Source organism: Mycteria americana, chromosome 1 (assembly GCF_035582795.1).
Source record: "Mycteria americana isolate JAX WOST 10 ecotype Jacksonville Zoo and Gardens chromosome 1, USCA_MyAme_1.0, whole genome shotgun sequence".
NCBI lineage: Eukaryota > Metazoa > Chordata > Aves > Ciconiiformes > Ciconiidae > Mycteria > Mycteria americana.
In genome coordinates, this window is record NC_134365.1 from 92,280,355 (window position 1) to 92,298,167 (window position 17,813).

At 46.7% G+C, this 17,813-nt stretch overlaps 1 protein-coding gene across 1 annotated transcript; it reads left to right on the forward strand.

The window, feature by feature from the left end:
* Positions 1 to 19: 19 nt before the first annotated feature.
* LOC142414797 (uncharacterized) lies at positions 20 to 17,414 on the forward strand. Its single transcript, XM_075512484.1, has 20 exons — positions 20 to 230; positions 323 to 379; positions 2,138 to 2,175; positions 3,404 to 3,544; positions 5,121 to 5,183; positions 6,347 to 6,467; positions 6,902 to 6,994; positions 8,039 to 8,199; positions 9,297 to 9,382; positions 9,599 to 9,682; positions 10,920 to 10,982; positions 11,121 to 11,198; positions 11,288 to 11,376; positions 12,115 to 12,151; positions 13,403 to 13,551; positions 13,768 to 13,830; positions 14,142 to 14,217; positions 14,879 to 14,963; positions 15,094 to 15,181; positions 15,750 to 17,414. Exons 1-20 carry the CDS (start codon positions 75 to 77, stop codon positions 15,858 to 15,860), a joined length of 1,839 nt encoding a protein of 612 aa, XP_075368599.1. The 5' UTR covers positions 20 to 74; the 3' UTR covers positions 15,861 to 17,414.
* Positions 17,415 to 17,813: the final 399 nt, after the last annotated feature.

Here is a 17,813-nt window from a genome sequence, read left to right on the forward strand (position 1 = left end):
GGGGCGAGGCCCGAGCACCGCCCCGGCAGCGGGCGGGACTCGCTGCCGCCGCCGGGCTCGGGGGAAGGGCAGCCATGGCGCCGCTGCTGCTGCTGCTCCTCTTGCTGCTGCCGGCCGCTGCCGCCTACCTCTGCTGTGTGCGGCGGCACACGGGCAGCGCGGGGGTCGCCCTGCGCCGCCGGGAGCCGGGCCAGGCCGAGGCGCGGGGCCGCAGCCCGCCGCGGGACCCCGTGAGCGCCGGGGAGGGAGCGGGGGGGCGGCCGGGCGGGGGGCGGTGGCGGGGAGCGGGGCCCGGCGCTCACCTCTCGCCTCCTCTCCGCAGTGGGCCCCGCGGCTGTGCGGCACCGGGCTGCGCCTCTTCGTCCATGTGGCCAACACGGTGAGTGGGGCGCGGGGCCGGTCGCCGCCCGGGCCCGGCACCTGACGGCGTTGCGGAAGCCGGGTAAACAAGGCAGTAAAACCCAAGGTTGCTGGGGGAAACCAGCCAAGACTGGCGGGGGTTCGGAGGGAGGGGGTCTCGGTGGGAAAGTAAAACTCGCGTTTGTTGGGAAATGGTAGGGAGGTCGTGGCTGTCTGCGTGGTTTGGGGTTCAGCCTGTCTCCCAGGTGGGGAGAGAGAGAGCTGGCCTCTGGGGTGAGGGTGTCGTGAGTGTCTTTGGGTGTGGAGAGCCCGAAGCTGACATCAAACTCAGAATACAGCCACCGCCAGCTTTTGTCGGACGTGAAGAGTTTCGGGTCCTTCAGCTCTCCGAGTGGGGTTTTCAGGAAGGCACTGAAGGCAGCTGTCCCCCAGTGCTCTTCCTCGGGTGGGCTTTGGCGTTGAAGGCAGCTGTCCCCCAGTGCTCTTCCTCGGGTGGGCTTTGGCGTTGAAGGCAGCTGTCCCCCAGTGCTCTTCCTTGGGTGGGCTTTGGTGTGCCTTTGAGCCTGCAGGTTGATTCCTGCCGAGGCCGTTGTGGAGGAGACATGACTGCTGTATGGCAGGGAGATGGTGGGGGAGAAAAGCTGGCATCCTCTCGGCAGTGAGCGCCTTGCGGCAGCATCCACCAGAAAGCAGGTGGATTTTGTTGCTGCTGCAGCTGCGCCTTTCCTTTTGAGCCAGTATCAAGGTTAGGCACGAAAGTCTCATTTCAGCAGTGTGACCTGTTACAGAGAGCTTGGCGGCTGGTTGGGCCTAGAATGAAAGCTAGTGATGGGCTGTGTTTATTCGTGAGAATACCTTACAAGTGGCTTTCTTCCAGGATATAACAACCAGAATATCTTTTTATCCTTTGCTATGTGGCTGCTTCTGCTGTGTGGCCCTGGACTTGTTTCCTTTCCTAACATCCATCCCTCTTGGAAGGGAGACGCGAGATTCTCAATCTCCTACAAGGTTGTGCTGTCTTAGATTAGATGTAGATTAGGAGCAACGCGTTTTCAAAGAGAGACTGCAATTCTTATGTAATGTGTGAGGCAACATATCACTTCATGGATCTAGGAGTGTGAGCCTTGCTTCAGACTCGTACTGTATTTGTACATCCCTTAACAGGTTTTTGAAGTCCATTGTTGAGCTATTAAGACAGGCTAGAACAAGGCTGGTCAATTTGGGACTGCTGGTATTGCTACACTGGGAATCAAGGTATTCAAAGAGTGTTTTCAGCTGTCTTCTTACCATGGAGTCTCTAAATTTCCCATGCTTTTCCAAGTTGACTCGATTTACTGCAGGAGCTGGTTGAGTGACAGGAAAGATCCTAACAGTGGGATAAACAAAATAATAATAAGCTTCTACCTTATCCAATGTTTGCATAATCTGCAGAACATGAAGAAAGTAATGGATGGGAGCTATATGGATGCCTCTTAATGGTGTTACAGCCTGCAACTGCAGGCTTTCCGGGCTGAGTCAGGGAAGGACAAAGGCAGGACAGCCAGAAGAATACACTCCTTATAATTATATAAATATGAGACGTGGGGGGAAAGCATTTCAGGCCAATTTTGTGGCCTGAAATACAAGTATTTGTGCTATTTTTTTACTTCATAGCATTGCATGCTCTCTAGGGTGCCCTGAGACTGCAGCAATTGTGAGCACATTCAGCATTCCTTGTCTAGTGAGGAAGGTGTTTGGGTCAAAGTAACTGCAAACCAATGTTTCTGCTTACTTCTAGGCTTTTGGACAGATCTGCTTACTGCCATTCTTAATAAGGTAAGAGTGGGAGTTTTCTCCCCCTCTAAGTTTCTTTTTTTCTTTTTTTTTTTTTTAAAAGGGGCTTGCATTGCATACCACTTAGAGGTTATCTGAAATGACCTTTTCTAAGAGGGAAGCTGCATAACTTGATTGGAGAGTGAGCAAGATTGTCATAGATGTTGTTTACTAGATTATTGTTTTTTAACTACTTGGGTTTGAGTGGGTCTCTATCAGAAGAAATTAACCTTTTTTCATACTCGGGCAGGTGCACAGAAACCGAATTCGCCAGCTTGCCTCTTTGCCTTTCTGTTCATTTGCTAAAGAGCAGTCTGTCTTTCAAAGTGGATGTGTCAATCTGCTGTGTTTATCACCAGTAGTGGTAAAAGAATAGTAGTAGTGGGGAAATGAGGCCAGAGGTGTTCTTTTTAATGATATTCACCATTTGAGGTCAGCCTTTTCTCCTCTCTCATTTATGTTTTTGTTTAGAAACTGTGCTTTCAAGTGTACATTGCACTAAGAGCCACTTGGGTAAGAGGTGTCAGGAACCTCAAGCTCACACTTGGCTCGCATAGTTTGCCTGTCATTTGATGGGTCATCTGTGCAGATCCCAAGACACTGAGAAATGTATTACACACAATTGGTACCCCTGAATTTTTACTTGGGGCATGCGCTTTTTGAGTGAATCAAACCCAGACCAGTGTCACTGCTGTTATATGGCAGATCATTTCTTGACATCTATGACAAGGTCTTGACTTCCTTGCTTCATTACTTGTTGCAAGCCCTGGACTCGTGCTGCAATCCCTGTTGTATTTGGTTGCAAATGAACTATGTTGAAGCAGGTCATGGAAAAGTCTGAAGAGGTGCTTGTTTTAACAGGATTAGTGCTTGAACATATGGCTTATACTACTTTCTCCTCTTCTTTTCCTCTCCATTCCTGTCTTTATTGGTCTGTGGGTGATATGTGTAATTAAAGTGAATCAAAAACTTTCACCGGTTCTTTCCCAGCTTGGGTTTATGGAGGCTGGCTGGCCTTATGTCAAGAGGTAGGAGGCTTAACAAAGCAAGCAGAATAGATTTGATGCCGCCTTTAGGAAAGGTGTGAGAGAGATTATCTTGTAGCTGTTGCAACTCCCTGCTGTGAGAGCAGACTGCTATGACAAAATGTTCTTGGGTAAGGTTCCCTCTGAACAGTCTGAAAAATTAGTCATGGTAGAGCTTGCAAACTCTAGCAGTGACTCTCTTTCAGGCTGAACAACTTCTCGCTCATGCGTTCACTTGACATTCACGAAGATCCCACGTTTATCCCAGAGGTTGCTGCGGAGGTTATAGAAGACAAGTCTGAGGCTAAAAGCACTTCGGATATTATTGAGCAGCTGATAGATACAAGGTCAGTATGTGATGTGTAAGAGTGGAGTGGAAGAACACGCGTGTTGGCACTACTATATTAGTGGGAAGCTTTCATTGTCAGTAATTTGGATTAAAATCTTTTTCCACGCCCGGCTACTTTACAAAACAAATTGTGCTGTCAGTTGTCTTTGCTTTCATAACTTACAAATTTCCAGTAGTTACAAGCAATGTGAAGTTTCTGCAAGCTTCAGGGAGCCTGCTTACTGGGGAGAGAGACCAAGTTCTGCCCTTGCCAGGACTGTGGTTGCACTATGAGAGCAGATACACTTAATGGTTGGCTAGTCAGCACATACATCCTGTTAAGTGAGTTTGCAGGTGAGCTGTTTCTTGCCTGCAAGGAATCTCAAAGAGAACACGGGTTGCTTAGAGGAGAGAAGGAACGCAGGGTATAAAGAAAACAGTCTACAAGAAATTAGGCTTTGTTAATTAGGTTGCTTGGTTAAAAGCCTGTTCAGCTTCTTGATTGCAGCCTGTACTTGATTAAATCCCACTAGATTCCAGGCAAAACATTACTCAGGCTCACTTCTCTCACTGAGGCTGATGCTGAGGTGGGAGCAGCTGGGCTGCTCTGAATGCTCTACCCATCTGGTTTTCTTACTTGTGGGCCTATCCAGTAGTTGCTGAAGACGTCTGTGACTTCATCAGCGTCTCAGAGGGTGGGTTCTCTGTATGTATCGCTGCTTTTAGCAAGACTAAGCTTGCTCCGTGCTTGAGTTCTTAAGCTAGAGCAAGAAAAAACTTTCAGCTCCTTCACTTTAGAGGAAGGGATGTATTTCCTGCAGGCATTGGTCAGGGTGAGTGCAGCCTTCTGGCTCTTGTGTTCTTAGCTCCACCAGTGATATATTGAGTATTACAGGGCAGGTTACTGGAGCCTTGCTTGTTCCCTGCGTAGCACATTATGGTGCCATATGCTGTCCTATTCCAGGGTATGGCTTCCGGTTTGGGTGATGATATGGAGACATCACAGGAGTAGTAATTGCAGCTAGCTCTTCAGATAATCTTATGTTCATCCTGTTGTGATTAGAAATGGTCTATTTCTTATGTGCTAGAGCCATTGATTTAGTTTTTAAGCAGTTTGCTGATGTGAATCTTTGTGTGCTGCATAAAGTCTCTTCCCCCTCCTGCACCACACACTGTATGTGCTGCTGGCTATCTGGATCGAACTTGGGACAGAGAGTCTGGGAGTAGGTTTACCAGTATATTCTAGCTATTCTGTAATGCTCCAGTGGTGAGTAGCAAATGTAAAACTGGAATAAATTCTGAACAGTTTAGTGACTGCTGCATTGCAGTAGAAATGTGAAGCAACTAGAACGTGTCAGCAAGACTGACCCCTTATTTCTGTGGCACCCTTAGTGTACCTGGTGTCTTGTATGTGTGCAAGGAGTCTGATAGTGTGTGAGCTGAAACGTGTAGGCTAGCAGTCCAAATGGTGACCAGCAGGTTTACTGGAAGTGAGTGATGCCCAGCCTGCATTGGACTGTGATACTGAAGTCCGCACGTCTAAACTGAGATGGCTTTGATGGTTCACAGTTGCCCCTTTAATCCTGTCTTTGCAGGTCTGATTCTGCTAGCAATGGGTTTAACTTCAAAGGGATCAAAGACTACCTGGACTGCTACCGGTAGGTGAAATTGTGGTCTGGGAGCAACCTGTCTCGTATGTTCCCCTGCTGTGGGCTGCTACTGTTCCACAAGCTCTCAGACATCTCTTTGTTAGGATTGTCCTTGAGGTACCACTTCGCAATCTTTTCCCTCTAATAGAATAATGAAGGAAAGCCAACAGGGTGAGCTGGCACAACTTTTACAAGCCCTGCAAGGATATTTAAATGCTGTTTTCCTTGGCTTATTGTTAGTCTTCTCTGGGAGAGATTTCTACATACCTTGTTTGCCCAAACACATGAGTGAGAAGGAGAGGAAGGTTCATCTGGATGATGCGAGTTGCACATACTGTGGGTCTCTGAAGTATCCCTTGGTTCCCCAGCTGCTTGTGCTCCTGTGAGCAGTTTGACTGCTTTCACCAACTAAATATGTCCAGCTCGGGAACAGCTGGAAGCACATCCCTGACTCTGAGATTCTGCGAGCTGTTGACTGCTCAGTAATTCCTGGTTGCCACTGGAACATGTGCCAGATGTGGAGTGCTCAGATAAATCCTCTTGCGCTCCTGGCACATGTTCCTCAAGGGCCACCTCTGTCAGTAGGCTGTGGCCTTGGAGCAAAAGGCTGACACTGCAGTCTGGTGTTATAGGTGCACCCTGACTGTGAGGCTTTCATGTCAGCCAGAGATAGATGTGTTTGTGGTGTAACGTAGCCTTTTGCCAGAAGGGAGGGAAGGCCTGTTTGTTAAAGGTGGGTTATGACAGTACTGCTGGGAGCCCCTTCTTTGTAATGGGAGGTCTGTATAAAGGGGGCTGGCCTCTTGGTCTTAGCTCATGATACTGGGAGTTTCATAGCCTCAGGCTTTCAGGAGCTTGAAGGCTCTCTGTAAAGCTGTCAGCTGTTCTTCCCTGTTTATCTGGTGGTTCAGGAATATCTGGGTAACTCTCCTAACTTCTGCCCCTACTCTGAGGCTTGGGGGTGTGCTGTGTAGGCAAATTCTCCCCTCAAGGAAGGGAGTCTCCTGTCTTGATGGTGTCAACTGTGTTGAAATCATCACCACACACAGATTCTTGTCTAGTTCTTGCTTACAGCTGTGGCAGCTGCCATCTTGCTATGTGAGAGACAAACCCTGTGTGTGGGTGTGGTGTGGGGGTCTTGTAACAAGGTCCCAACTTCTCCTGTCCTGTAGGAGTGGGAAGCTGACGCCATCTCAGGTAGCAAAGAACATCATTGCCATGCTGGAGGACTGCGACAAATCCACGCCCCCACTCAGAGCGATAGTGCAATGGGACCAGGAGCAAATAATGCTGGTAATATCTGCCTCTGGTAGGAAAGGGGCCTCTGCCACCCCAAGAGCAGTAGCATCCATTAGAAGGGGCAGAGGCTCTTCTGCTGATATATTGCACAGAAAAATATGTACATTTTTCCTCCCTCCTTGTGTAGAGGACTACAAAGAAGTTTGCTTTCCTTCCTGCAAAGAGAGGTAGCATTAAAGCAATCTGTTTTCTGCTGGATGACTGTGTTTAAAACAGGACTTCTGTGCTTATGTAGCATCCGTTAGCATAGATGCTTCCAAGTAGTAGTTTCCCATCAGCATATGGTGGAAGAAGAAAGAAACTTTTATAGTTTGGCTTAGTGGAAGCCTCAGAGCACCATTTTTGGTATCTGTTCTGATACTGGTAATGACCTTCAGCTTGACTAAATATATATAACATATACTTTTTTTTTTTTCCCCTCCGTGCAGATGGCTGAGGCCTCCACTGCTCGTTACAGGAATAAATGTACCCTGTCTTATCTGGATGGCATCCCGGTGTGTCTGAAAGAAGAGTTCAAAGTGGTGAGTTTCCTTGTCTAGCTGTCAGTTCATGCTGTAGGTGGACAACCTGGACAACTCACAGTGACATGGTTTTAAGGCCAGCTCCTCAGCAGAAGCCTGAGAATATATTTGTAATAAGGGGTAGTATGTGGATTTGTAATGAGTAGGATTAACAAGTTTTGCCAGGTGAAGACAGATCTTTGGTACAGCAGACATGTTCCATATCTTGTACTGATCTTTTTAATCCATGGGGAGTAGCGGGTGGGGGTGGGAAACAAGTCCCTCTTATGATGAAATGAGAATGTATAAAAGCATCTGTAGTGGTGGGTGTAACTGTCTATATTTCTCAGGCATTGACTGCTCCACTGGCAAAGCATCCCTCTCTCCTTACCTTAAAGGACATACTTGTGTCAGAAATATGCACGTTACTTTGAAAATTCCCACTCACAAGGAGTTTTGCCTGTGGCATAACAACAGTTCCCATTAAATACTCCTGGCAGTGCCATCAAGCTGTCGTAGGCTCTGCAGAGACCTACCCATACGGTGGGAGTCCTGTTTATGTACAGATTCTTCCATTGCTGCATTGAAGTGAAGAGTACTTAACATACCCTGACAATGAGTCCATCTGGTATTTTGGCATCCATCTAATCTCGGTGCCTTGCTCCAAGGCACTGCAGATCTGAAATGCTGCAGCTCTGTCTGCAGAAAAATGAATAATAGAGCTCCTGTGTGCTGTGGGGTGAAGGTGACTGTTCTGCAGCAATTGCATTGCTGCACGGAGGCAGACTTTTTCACCATCTATGTGTTTCTCCTCTTCTGTATCATGGTATTAAAAGGACTCCTCTGCATGGGAGAAAGACCATATGTTGAAGGGTTAAGTGTCTGTCCTAACAGAAACCAACACAGGACAAGTTGAAGAGTGAGGCTTCCTAGCCCTTACTTAACTCTGTAGGCCCTAATGTCTGGGATCTGTTGTGGAGTTGAAGTGTGCATGTGAAGCATGCACATGTGCCTGCCTACCTTGCCAGGGCTTTACAATGAATAATAAGGTGTCTTCTTGCTAAGGTACCTTACCATCACCGAGTGGGAACAGTGTACCTTGGGACAGAGCCCGAAACAGAAGATGCTACTGTGGCCAAGAAGCTGCGAGAGGCTGGGGCTGTCATTATTGGGGTCTCAAACATGCATGAACTAGGGACTGGAACAACTGGATGCAACCCTAACAGGTAAAAATCCCTTTCCCCTCTCCCTGGGTCTAGAAAGACCTAAAAGCCTGTCCAGAACTCACAGGGAAGGGTACAAAAATAGGGCAAGCATGTGAGAATAAAACTGACAGAAGCACCCTGTGCAGGGAGAACCCTGGGGGTATGAAAACCCAGCATTGTAGATTTGAGGGTCAGAGTAGCTGTGGAAGCCTGAAAGCTCCTGAAACCAAAGAAAGGAGAGGATCCAAGTGTCTGCTGAGTAAGGAACTTGGTTTGCCAGGCCTTACAGGCCTGGAGGTGTGAATGTTTACAGGATGAGTGGTAGACAAAAGCGGTGACAGAAGACAAATAAATAATAATCCAGTGCTCAGTCACAGTAATGGCTAAAGGCCCAGAACAGTAAGAAAAGGTACAGTCATCTCAGGAGAATGTAGTGGTTTTATTTCCTAGCTAAAACAGGTTCACTGGAATTTGCTTTATTGTTGTGAATTCTCCAGCTATAGCCAAGCTGAGAACTGCTATTCCAGAGCAGTGGTCCTCACAGCCTTGATAAGCCATGTGCAGAGTGATGCTTCGTGCACATGCAGCTGGATGGAACTGGGGCTCCCCCTCAGCTGCAACAGTGTGGCCGGGCATTTTCTCACTTTGTGAGGTCGGCTGAATACTCCGCTGCCTGGCAAGTCTGTTTGGTGTCTGGGGACTGGTCAGACGGGAGACTTTGGGAGCTGCTGCTCTGGGATAAAGGGCAGAGCTGGGGATGCTGACTTGCTTGTCTGTAAGAATTGCTGGCCACCAACTGCTCTACCTTTTGGAATTGCATGCTGCACTGTGGCATGCAGTAATGGTACAGTGCTGTCACAGAAGAGCTGGAGCGGCATCCTTTCTCTTGTTTTGAGTCTGTCTCTTTTGGATAGGCTGCTTATGGTAACAAGAGATTGGACTCTGAGGCAGAAGTCTTTTTAGCATCTTATTTTCTAGGGACATAGCACAATCTGGGATGAAAGGTATCTCTTTACTAAGTGATCGGAATCCCTGAGCTGTGTTTCTGGATCTTTTCCTGCCCTGTAGTGCACGCGGTCCTTCCTCGGAAAAGATTCAACACTATTTGTCTGCCTCAGGTACCACAAGATCCCTAGGAATCCCTACAAGCCTAACCACTTCACAGGTGGGAGCTCCAGTGGGTCAGCAGCAGCTGTAGCAGCAGGTAGGTGGTCCTACATGGAGTTCAGGGGTGGTGGGAGGAAGGTCCTGAGCCAAAGTACCTCAGGCATTTAGTTTTTATGAGTGGGTTTAGAAGCTGGAGGGGACTCCTAGCTGAACAGAGAGCTCTGTGTGCTGTCTTCGCTACAGCTGCTGGTAGAATGGACAGGGCAACATGATACGTCTCTGATCACAGGCCAATGTGTGGGTTTTTTTGTAGGTCTCTGCCCAGTGGCTATTGGCACAGATGGAGGCGGCTCTGTGAGGATTCCTGCTTCATTCTGTGGTGTGGTGGGGCTGAAAGGTAGAGCCTTTTAATCATAGAGGGGGTGTGTGTCTTGTTTGCTGTATCAGATAGAATGCCACAAACAAGTCGGGCACAGTCCATTAATTCCTGTCAAGCAAAACTTGACCAGAGAAGTTCTGGAATGTAACACTCTGAGTGTCACGTAGGTTGGACTGGCAGAGTGGAAGTATTCTCAGTACTGGCTATTGAACAGATGTACAAAAACCCCTAACTTATTTGAGTCAAATGCTAAACAAAACATGCTTGCTGCTTTTCTTTGTACCCATTCGTCCCTCTTCAATCTTCCTTCTCTGCTGGGAGGTGTTCCCAACATAGTTGGGTATCTGTAGTGAGTTGGTGAAAAGCATCTCCACCTACGATGGTTTGCCATCACCCCAATTATATGGAGAGGCTGACGCTGCTCAGATTTGTATCTGGTAAGTTAAACCTGGTAATAGGCTTGTATGAAATCAGGATGTAGCCATTCTCTCTTATCTCAATGTTACAAGAAGTAGCAATACAGTTTTTGCAGTAAGAATTAATGTAATCAAGGAGAATGTGCAGAGGACGTAAGAAATGCACAGGGCAGTGTCTACAGCATGGAAGGCAGCAAGGCAGGATTGTCACTTGGAAGAGATGCTGGCTTTTTGCAATGTTTTATCATTCCAAAGGATCTTAGCTGCTTCATCTGAGACCAGATGCTCAGCCATTACTCTGTTTTTCCATCCTTCACATGTGATCAACTTGATGAATCTTGATTCAGCTGAGGAAGATAATGATGACGATGACAAAAATGTAACTGGTCAGAAAGGCGATATGAGTACTTGCAGAAGACAACTGATGTTAGGCACGAAGTCTCACTGGTGAAGTGGGTGAGATCTCCCAGGGCGTGGTATCTCCTGCTGTTGATAATTCTGCCTCCTGCCTCTCCGTCCTCCATACCATAGATGCTGCTTCTGCATACATAAATGCCTGTATTTCAAAATGTCCCTGCACATATTTCCCCTCAACTAAATAATTTCTTGTGGGGGAAAACAGTTTCACTATTTGTTGAATGCATCTGTTTCACTGATGAGACAGATTGTGGTCAGCAGAACAGGGTATTGAAAGATGAGTAACTGGGCTTTGAAACGGCAGACATAAAAGTGACTGGCAGGGGTGTGTTGCTTACTGACTGGGTGCACCAGAGCCATCTAGGTCAGATCTTACCAGCGACTGCTGGTATCTAGCTAACTGCCCATTTCTTTTTCTCTAGGTACGTTTGGGCGCATCAGTTCTCATGGCAGCTTGCCACTCTCCTACTCCACAGTCAGCGTAGGTAAGAGGACTTGTGCTCCACAGGGACCTTGCTGTGTGGTGTTCTCACACGGGAGGCAATCTGTGCCTACAAAAGACCTTGGGAGGGAGGTACTATTTACCCCTTGTCACAGTTTTATAACTGATCTCTCTTTCACAGGCCCTATCTGTACCTCAGTGGCAGATGCAGCTATTGTTTACAGTATCCTTGCTGAGCCGGATCCGCTCTATCCATATGGTAGGTGAGCCCTCTCCCTCCCTGAGCCCAGGTGCTCTGCCTCCTAGAGGCATCCTAGATAAAAGGAGGAACTCTTTTGTTCCCTGCAGGACTAAACCAGCCCGAAGCAACCCTATCTGGTATGTGTGCTCCTGACCTGAAAGGCTTAAAACTGGGAGTGGACTGGACATTTTTTAAGGTGCCTGTTCTCTCTCTTTCTGCTGCTTTGCAAAATGAGATTTTGAAGGAATTCAGTGCATTCACTGTTCTCTTGCCTGTCATCATTAGACCTTCTCATATTTAGTCCTATAATTGGAAGAGAATATAGCCTGGGTGAAAACATCGACAGGGATAGATTTTTTTCCTAAGTCAGCCTTTTGAGTAAAAGTCTGTTGGAGGCATGAGTAAAGGTAAATACTGTACAGTTGATGGCAGTCTGCTTCCTCGTACTGCTGTTTCTATTGGAAGCAATGCTTCTGAACTGATTACAAAAGGCAGTTAGTTTAAAATCAAATGAGGAAAATCAGTGCATCCATTTGGTGACAATGCTGTAGCTGCTGAGTGGTATTTCATCATTCCAATGTAGAAACTGGGCTTGCAAGCTAGTACCGCTTGGCAATTGTAATGCAACCCCACAAATGTGCTCAGGATTTCTTCCGTGGAGGAAAACAAGGACTCTTTCTGGCTCTGTCCCAGTGCAGAGGAGGAATATCCTCTCCTCTGGAAAAGACGACCTTTCCTTTTCCATAGGGGTATGACCTGCAAGCTGTTTTCTTGGAGCAGGTGGCATAAGGCAGTCCTGGAGGGCTGTGTTTCACTGCCATTAGGGACAGGAGCAAGGAAAGCTCCATGAAGACTGAAGTCCTGGTGAGTGTGCTCACCAAGGAGAGGAGGGCAGTGATTAAAGTCTACTTAGTTCTTGCCTGTTTTTCTCTAGGCATGTGATGCTGAAGTCCTGTCCATCTGTGAGAAAGGTAAAGAGGAAAAGTCTGTAAGTCTCTTATTCTGTCTGATGTCATGGTATCACTTGGTGCTCCTCTTATGCATTAAAAAGATCTTGCCTCAAGTCCTTAAAGGCAGATGCTTAAAGAGGTCTGGCTGGACAAACAGCAGTAGCTTTGTGTTAGGGAAGCCCTCCTGACTGCTGAGGGTTAAAAAGCTTGGCAGTTGTAGGCTTGTCGGGTTACAATGGAAGAATGCAGTCCAGTGTGCTAAGTCTCTGTCTGTATAAAGACAGATCTGTGCTCAGTAATACTTACTCTGCAAGCTTTAACGGTAAAAGACTTTTAAGGGAGGGACTTTTTTCACAACAGTAGGAAAGACAGGGCTAGGTCTTTGTGATGTATCCAGTCCTCTGCTATTTCCTTGAAATCAGCCAAATGGTGCCTTTTAGAGTGGCTTTGTCAGATTTTAGACTAAGCAAAATTGACGCTGGTGAGTACTTGGGGGAAGGGGGGGGGAAGACTCTGCAATGCCTGGTATAGTAATTGGCCTCCTATGCATTGGAGCTGAGAGAGTTCACAGTATTCAGGCTTTGTTTGCCTGGATTTTCTTCATCCTCCTTATTTCCATAGACACTCACGCTTCTACGTGTGTAGCATTTTCTTAGGAGAGATGCACCATAACCCAGCAAAATAGGCAAGATTGGGTATTTATGAAGAAGTTGGGGTCAAAGAAAGAAGGGGATTCTTTTTAGACTGCAAAAAATTCACTTTTCCCAAAGTATTGGTGTTCAGCCTTGCTAAAGTGCATCAGGATTTAGTGAACCTGTACTGTTGACCTGGTCTCTTGAGTATCCCCTGGGTTCCTCTACCATTGTGGTTCAGAAGAGGCTTTGAATGAGAATCTCATGATGCTAAATAATCACTTCATGCTGATAGAATATCGGTCTTGTCAAGTGCTCAGGGAAGCATTGTCAGTCCACCTTTACTCTTTGGGTTAACTGGGGGGCTAGAGGGAGGAGATGAACTTGGCCAAAATGGAGCGGGTAAGTTAGGAACCTGTCTGCAAGCCCCTACTGGAACATCGAGATCTAGTTAGGCTGAAGGCTTTTACCTATGAGAAGCAGCTGCAGCAGTCTGCATGCCACATGATGCACTGAAGATGCTTGCCTTGTAATGGCTTATGGGGTCTCTAACTTCTCAAGCGGGTGGGGATTCACAGCCCTTCTATGAAGTCTGGTGAACTCAAGGATGCTGTCTGTGCTTTACCTGTTCTGTACTCAGCTGTGGAGCACCTGCAGAGTTTAGGAGCCAGCGTGGTTGAAGTGTCTCTTCCAGAGATGGAGGAAGTGCGAGTAGCACATGTAATCTGCATTCTCAGTGAGATGAGGGACTTCCTGCAACCTGACTTCAATAAACATTTCCAGGAAATGGTAAGTAGCAGCAGCTTGGATCAGTGGCAGTAGTTGTCCTGGCTGACACAGAACAAGTGTCATGTCAGTGAGAAACCTGAGGGTCTCCTGCTTTTTTTATGACAAACCACCTGTTGGATGGCTACTGATACAGGAGAGCAGACCTGGAAGAGAACTCCTGGGCTGTCCCACTCAGTTTCTTGCAAGCAGAGCCATGATTGATGTTTTCCCTTTCAGAATTTGGACACTCGGGCTAACCTGGCCTTGGCTTCCCAGTTCACAGCTCTGGATTATATTACGGTAAGGAACATACTCTGGTGAAGGCTGAAGGGAGGCACCTAGTGAAATTGTAAAGGTGGGGTAGAGGATTCTCTTAACCTCCCCATACACGTGGAAAGATACCGCCCAGCTGTACTGCCCTCTGCTGTGAAAGGTGGGGCACCACAGAGGACATGCCATGTGGATTGGTGTCCTGCATGTTGATTCCAGGCTGCAGGAATGGTGTCTTCTTTTGCAAAGGCATAGGCTCTGATGGGCAGAGTCTGTCATCATTAAACGTGAGCCTCATGAACCAAGAGGGCCCGGTCAGACAGTAGTCTCTCTGCTTGCAGGCAAATCGACAAAGAACTCGGAGCATGAGATTTTTGCGAGAGATCTTCACCACTGTGAACTGTATCCTTACGCCAGGTATTGGCAGCCTTGCCAAAGAGCTCTGGTCTCCAACAGCTGTGTGGCGCATTTTAAGAACAGTTACTCCATTAACTCTCCTTCTCCAATTTTAAGAGCATGACTTTTGTGCAAAGACTTTGCTGTGCCTCATGCCTTTAGAACGTAACGCAGCCTGGTTAGAAAGACTGCTGTGTATTTCTAGATTTGCTGTGTATTTCTAGACTTACTGCCTATATCCATGGCAGTGAGAAACTCCTTCTTGGTACTTGAAACAGGAGCTGCAAAGCCAGCACATTTACACAGGAGGGACTGCATATCTACTTATGTATGCAAATGTTCTTGATCTAAATAGAAACTAACTGCTTAATTCATAAATCCCAATGACTTGATTACGTTCCAGGGGCATGAGTTTGCATCACCAATGTATATCAAACACGTGGCTTTAATGAACTGAGCTGTTCCTTGAAGAAGTCACTGCCTGACTCTTCCTTTGCTCTTTAAGCACTGGATCAGGTCGCTCAGAGAGGCTGTGGAATCTCCATCCCTGGGGATACTCAGAAGCCATTCGGACATGGTCCTGGGCAACCTGCTCTAGCTGACCATCCTTGAGACAGCAAGTTAGACAAGATGACCTCCTGAGGTCCCTTTCAATCTCAATCATTCTGTGATTCCTCCACAGCTGTTGCTTCTACTGCCCCAAGAATCTATGAATCTGACCTCTTGACTGGCAGCAGCGATTTGTCCTTCACAGTCCGGTCCATGAGGTAAGAAGAGTGTTGCTTGCACTATGGAAGCAAAAGTTTAGAAACAGCTCGATCCTAGCTGCCTCTCCCAAAAAAGAATGGCTTTGCTGCTGTCCCAAGGCAGGAATCCTGACAACAGCTTTTCCCCCAGGTTCATGCAGCTTGGTAACTTCACTGGGATTCCAGGCCTTGTGGTCCCCATTGGATATTCTACTGCTGGGCTTCCTATCAGCTTCCAGGTGAGCACTGGCTCTTTGTGAATGCTGGGCCACAATATCCCCAGCTGGCTTTGTCCTGAACCACTATAACCAGGTTCCTGCTGTTCCACACAGCACACCTGAGGAGTTGGCAGGTACTAGTAATGAAGTTTTAACTTGTGGGTGAAGAGACTTGCCTCAGAGTAACTCACTCCTGAGTGGCAGAGGGACTCTTCAGGTATCTGGGAGATAGATTTCTGTCTCCCTGTGTACTTGCATCAGTACCCACTATTTGTCACTATTCTTCTCCCCTTTTCCTTACTTCTCAGTTCTGTAACTTCTTTAAGCCCTTCCTTGCTCTTCTCCCTCTTGAAATGGGTCCATTTAAATGAAAGGTCCATGTCTTTAATTAAAAGTCACACAGCTGCCTTTATCCCAAATGCAGTGATACCATACTTACTGGGGTAAAAGGGAAAAGCATGTGTCCTTTTGGTGCTGTTGGGGGGGAAAAAATATAGTTACGTTTGCAGGGCTTTCAAGAACATCTGTATGTGATGATGCTACTTCCCCTCCCCCCCCTTCTCTCTCTGCCTCTCTTCTCTTCTCCCAGGTCATGGCAAAATGGTGGGATGAAGCTGTTCTTCTGAGGATTGGCCTGCACCTAGAGCAGTTTCGTTACCAGACCAAAAAACCAGCCATTTATTATGACATCCTTGCATAACAGAGTGACCAAGATGAGGAATAAGTCCTTCTTTTCCTAGTCTGACCTGACCAAGTATTAGAGTGGATTTGTTTTCACTGTTCATCTGAATAAGGCTTAGTTAGCAGGCCCCTTTCAGGAATGGGGAGGAACACTGATCTAAGCAGGCACTGATGCTGAGCAGACATCATTTCTGCTCCCTGTTTGTTATTGGATGGCCCAGTTTATACTGGGGAGACCAACTGTGCTAGCTCGTTCCTTGCTGTGTTTTTGCCAAAAGGGGAAGCTGCAACTATCTTCTGCAACTTCTTTCCATGTAGGGGTCCTATATAAAGATGGAAGACAGTTGCATCTACAGGACTGCATGCAGGCAGTTCATACTACTGTGCATGGACAGGTACAATCCCTAGACCTTAAACCTTCTCACAGAACTCCTCCTCCTCCAGGATATAACAAAGGTACTGTTTTGAGGGGGAGAGGTAGCTTCCCTTAAATAACGCCTAGCTTCCATGGAACGAGGAGGATATTAACATACCTGCAATTAGGTAGTGTGTGTTGTGGCCCCTTACTTAGATAGTCCCTCAGAGCAAAATAGAAAGCCTATAGCTATGGAAGTGTCACTGTGTTTCTGTCCCTTATGGTGCAAACAGTGTAAGGTCAGTCTAACTGTTGTACTAAGTATGGATGTGCCCACTGCATGAGCAGTCCTACCTACCTTCAGCCTTAATGCAAGGGGAGGAAAAAGCAGACCATGAACCCCCATCAACTCTGTGACCCAAAGCCCTAGTTCAGGGTTCTGGCTTTCTGTTGCACATCTCTGTTTCCCAAGCTCAGCCTTGGAAAGCCTCTTTTCTCCCACTGGTCGCTTAAGTATAAGCCTACTATCATTTAGGTGTCCAAATGGAAGAAACTGGTAATGCTGTGAAATACTGCTTAAGAGGTGCCAAGCCAGCTGTTACAAACAGGTGAAATTTGTGTGGTACTGCAAGTAGGAAACAGTATTGAGCTACTGGCAAGAATTGAAGCTGGGTGCAAGAAAGGTGTTGCACAAAGCCACGTGCAGCAAAGAGCTTGCTCTAGGTAAGAAGCCAGTTCCCTCTTACCCAAATGTACTTCCTGAAGTAATCAAGGTAGAATTAAGACACAGATTAAACATGAGGCTATACTACATAAAGCATGACATGGCTCTAAGCCACAGTACTGTGTTTCATTGAAAGGCCCCCCCAGGCTGTAAACTCCCAAGTACCTGTGTCCTGCCAGCAGCACTAGGGCCTCAGGAAAGATAAGAGGAGGCCTAGGAGTAACCAAAGCTAAGCATTTGTGTTTGTTTTGAAGTAGCTTGGGATTAATGCTCAGAGGCATCTCCTGTTGCCTACCTCACCAGGTATCCTAGGCTTGTGATCAGGCTGCTGGAGAAGCTATCCTACAGACAGGAGCAGAGAAGACTGCTGTATTCTTACTTAGCTTGGAAGGAAAGAAGGAACAGAAAGTAGTTGTAGTTTCTCCCAAACTCAGTACAGGTTGTTGTTTTTTTTCCCCCCATACATATCCACTCTTTAAACAGAGCTAGCACTTTAGTAAAGTTAAGTTGGCTAAACAGTTAACTAAACATTAACTAAACAGTTAATTAGTTAACATTAGTTAACTAATTAATGGCTAAAGTTAACTCCTTAATTACCTGAGTTAAAGCATCGACTTCTACCATCAGCTGTCGCCAGCATCCACAGTTAATTTAATTATATGGTTGATATTGTCTTTTATCTTCAATTATGTGATACTGCCACAACTCTCTTTTCACTAGATTCTAGTATAGTTCAGCTTTATGAAGAACAGTTTTGCTTTGCTTTTGCAAAGTATTTCCTCTATTATTAACGATAAGTTATTAAATACTACCAACATACCTTAGAGTGAAACACTGCTGAAATGCATTGTATAGCAATAAGGGAGTTGGTAAACATTTGACAAGAATAAATT

Bases quoted from the DNA above. Each gene is read 5' to 3' on its own strand.
- LOC142414797 (XM_075512484.1), top strand. From the start codon at position 75: ATGGCGCCGCTGCTGCTGCTGCTCCTCTTGCTGCTGCCGGCCGCTGCC. The intron at 9,383-9,598 runs GTAGGTGGTCCT...GTTTTTTTGTAG, and splicing joins AGCAGCAGCTGTAGCAGCAG to GTCTCTGCCCAGTGGCTATT. The intron at 14,218-14,878 runs GTATTGGCAGCC...ATTCCTCCACAG, and splicing joins GAACTGTATCCTTACGCCAG to CTGTTGCTTCTACTGCCCCA.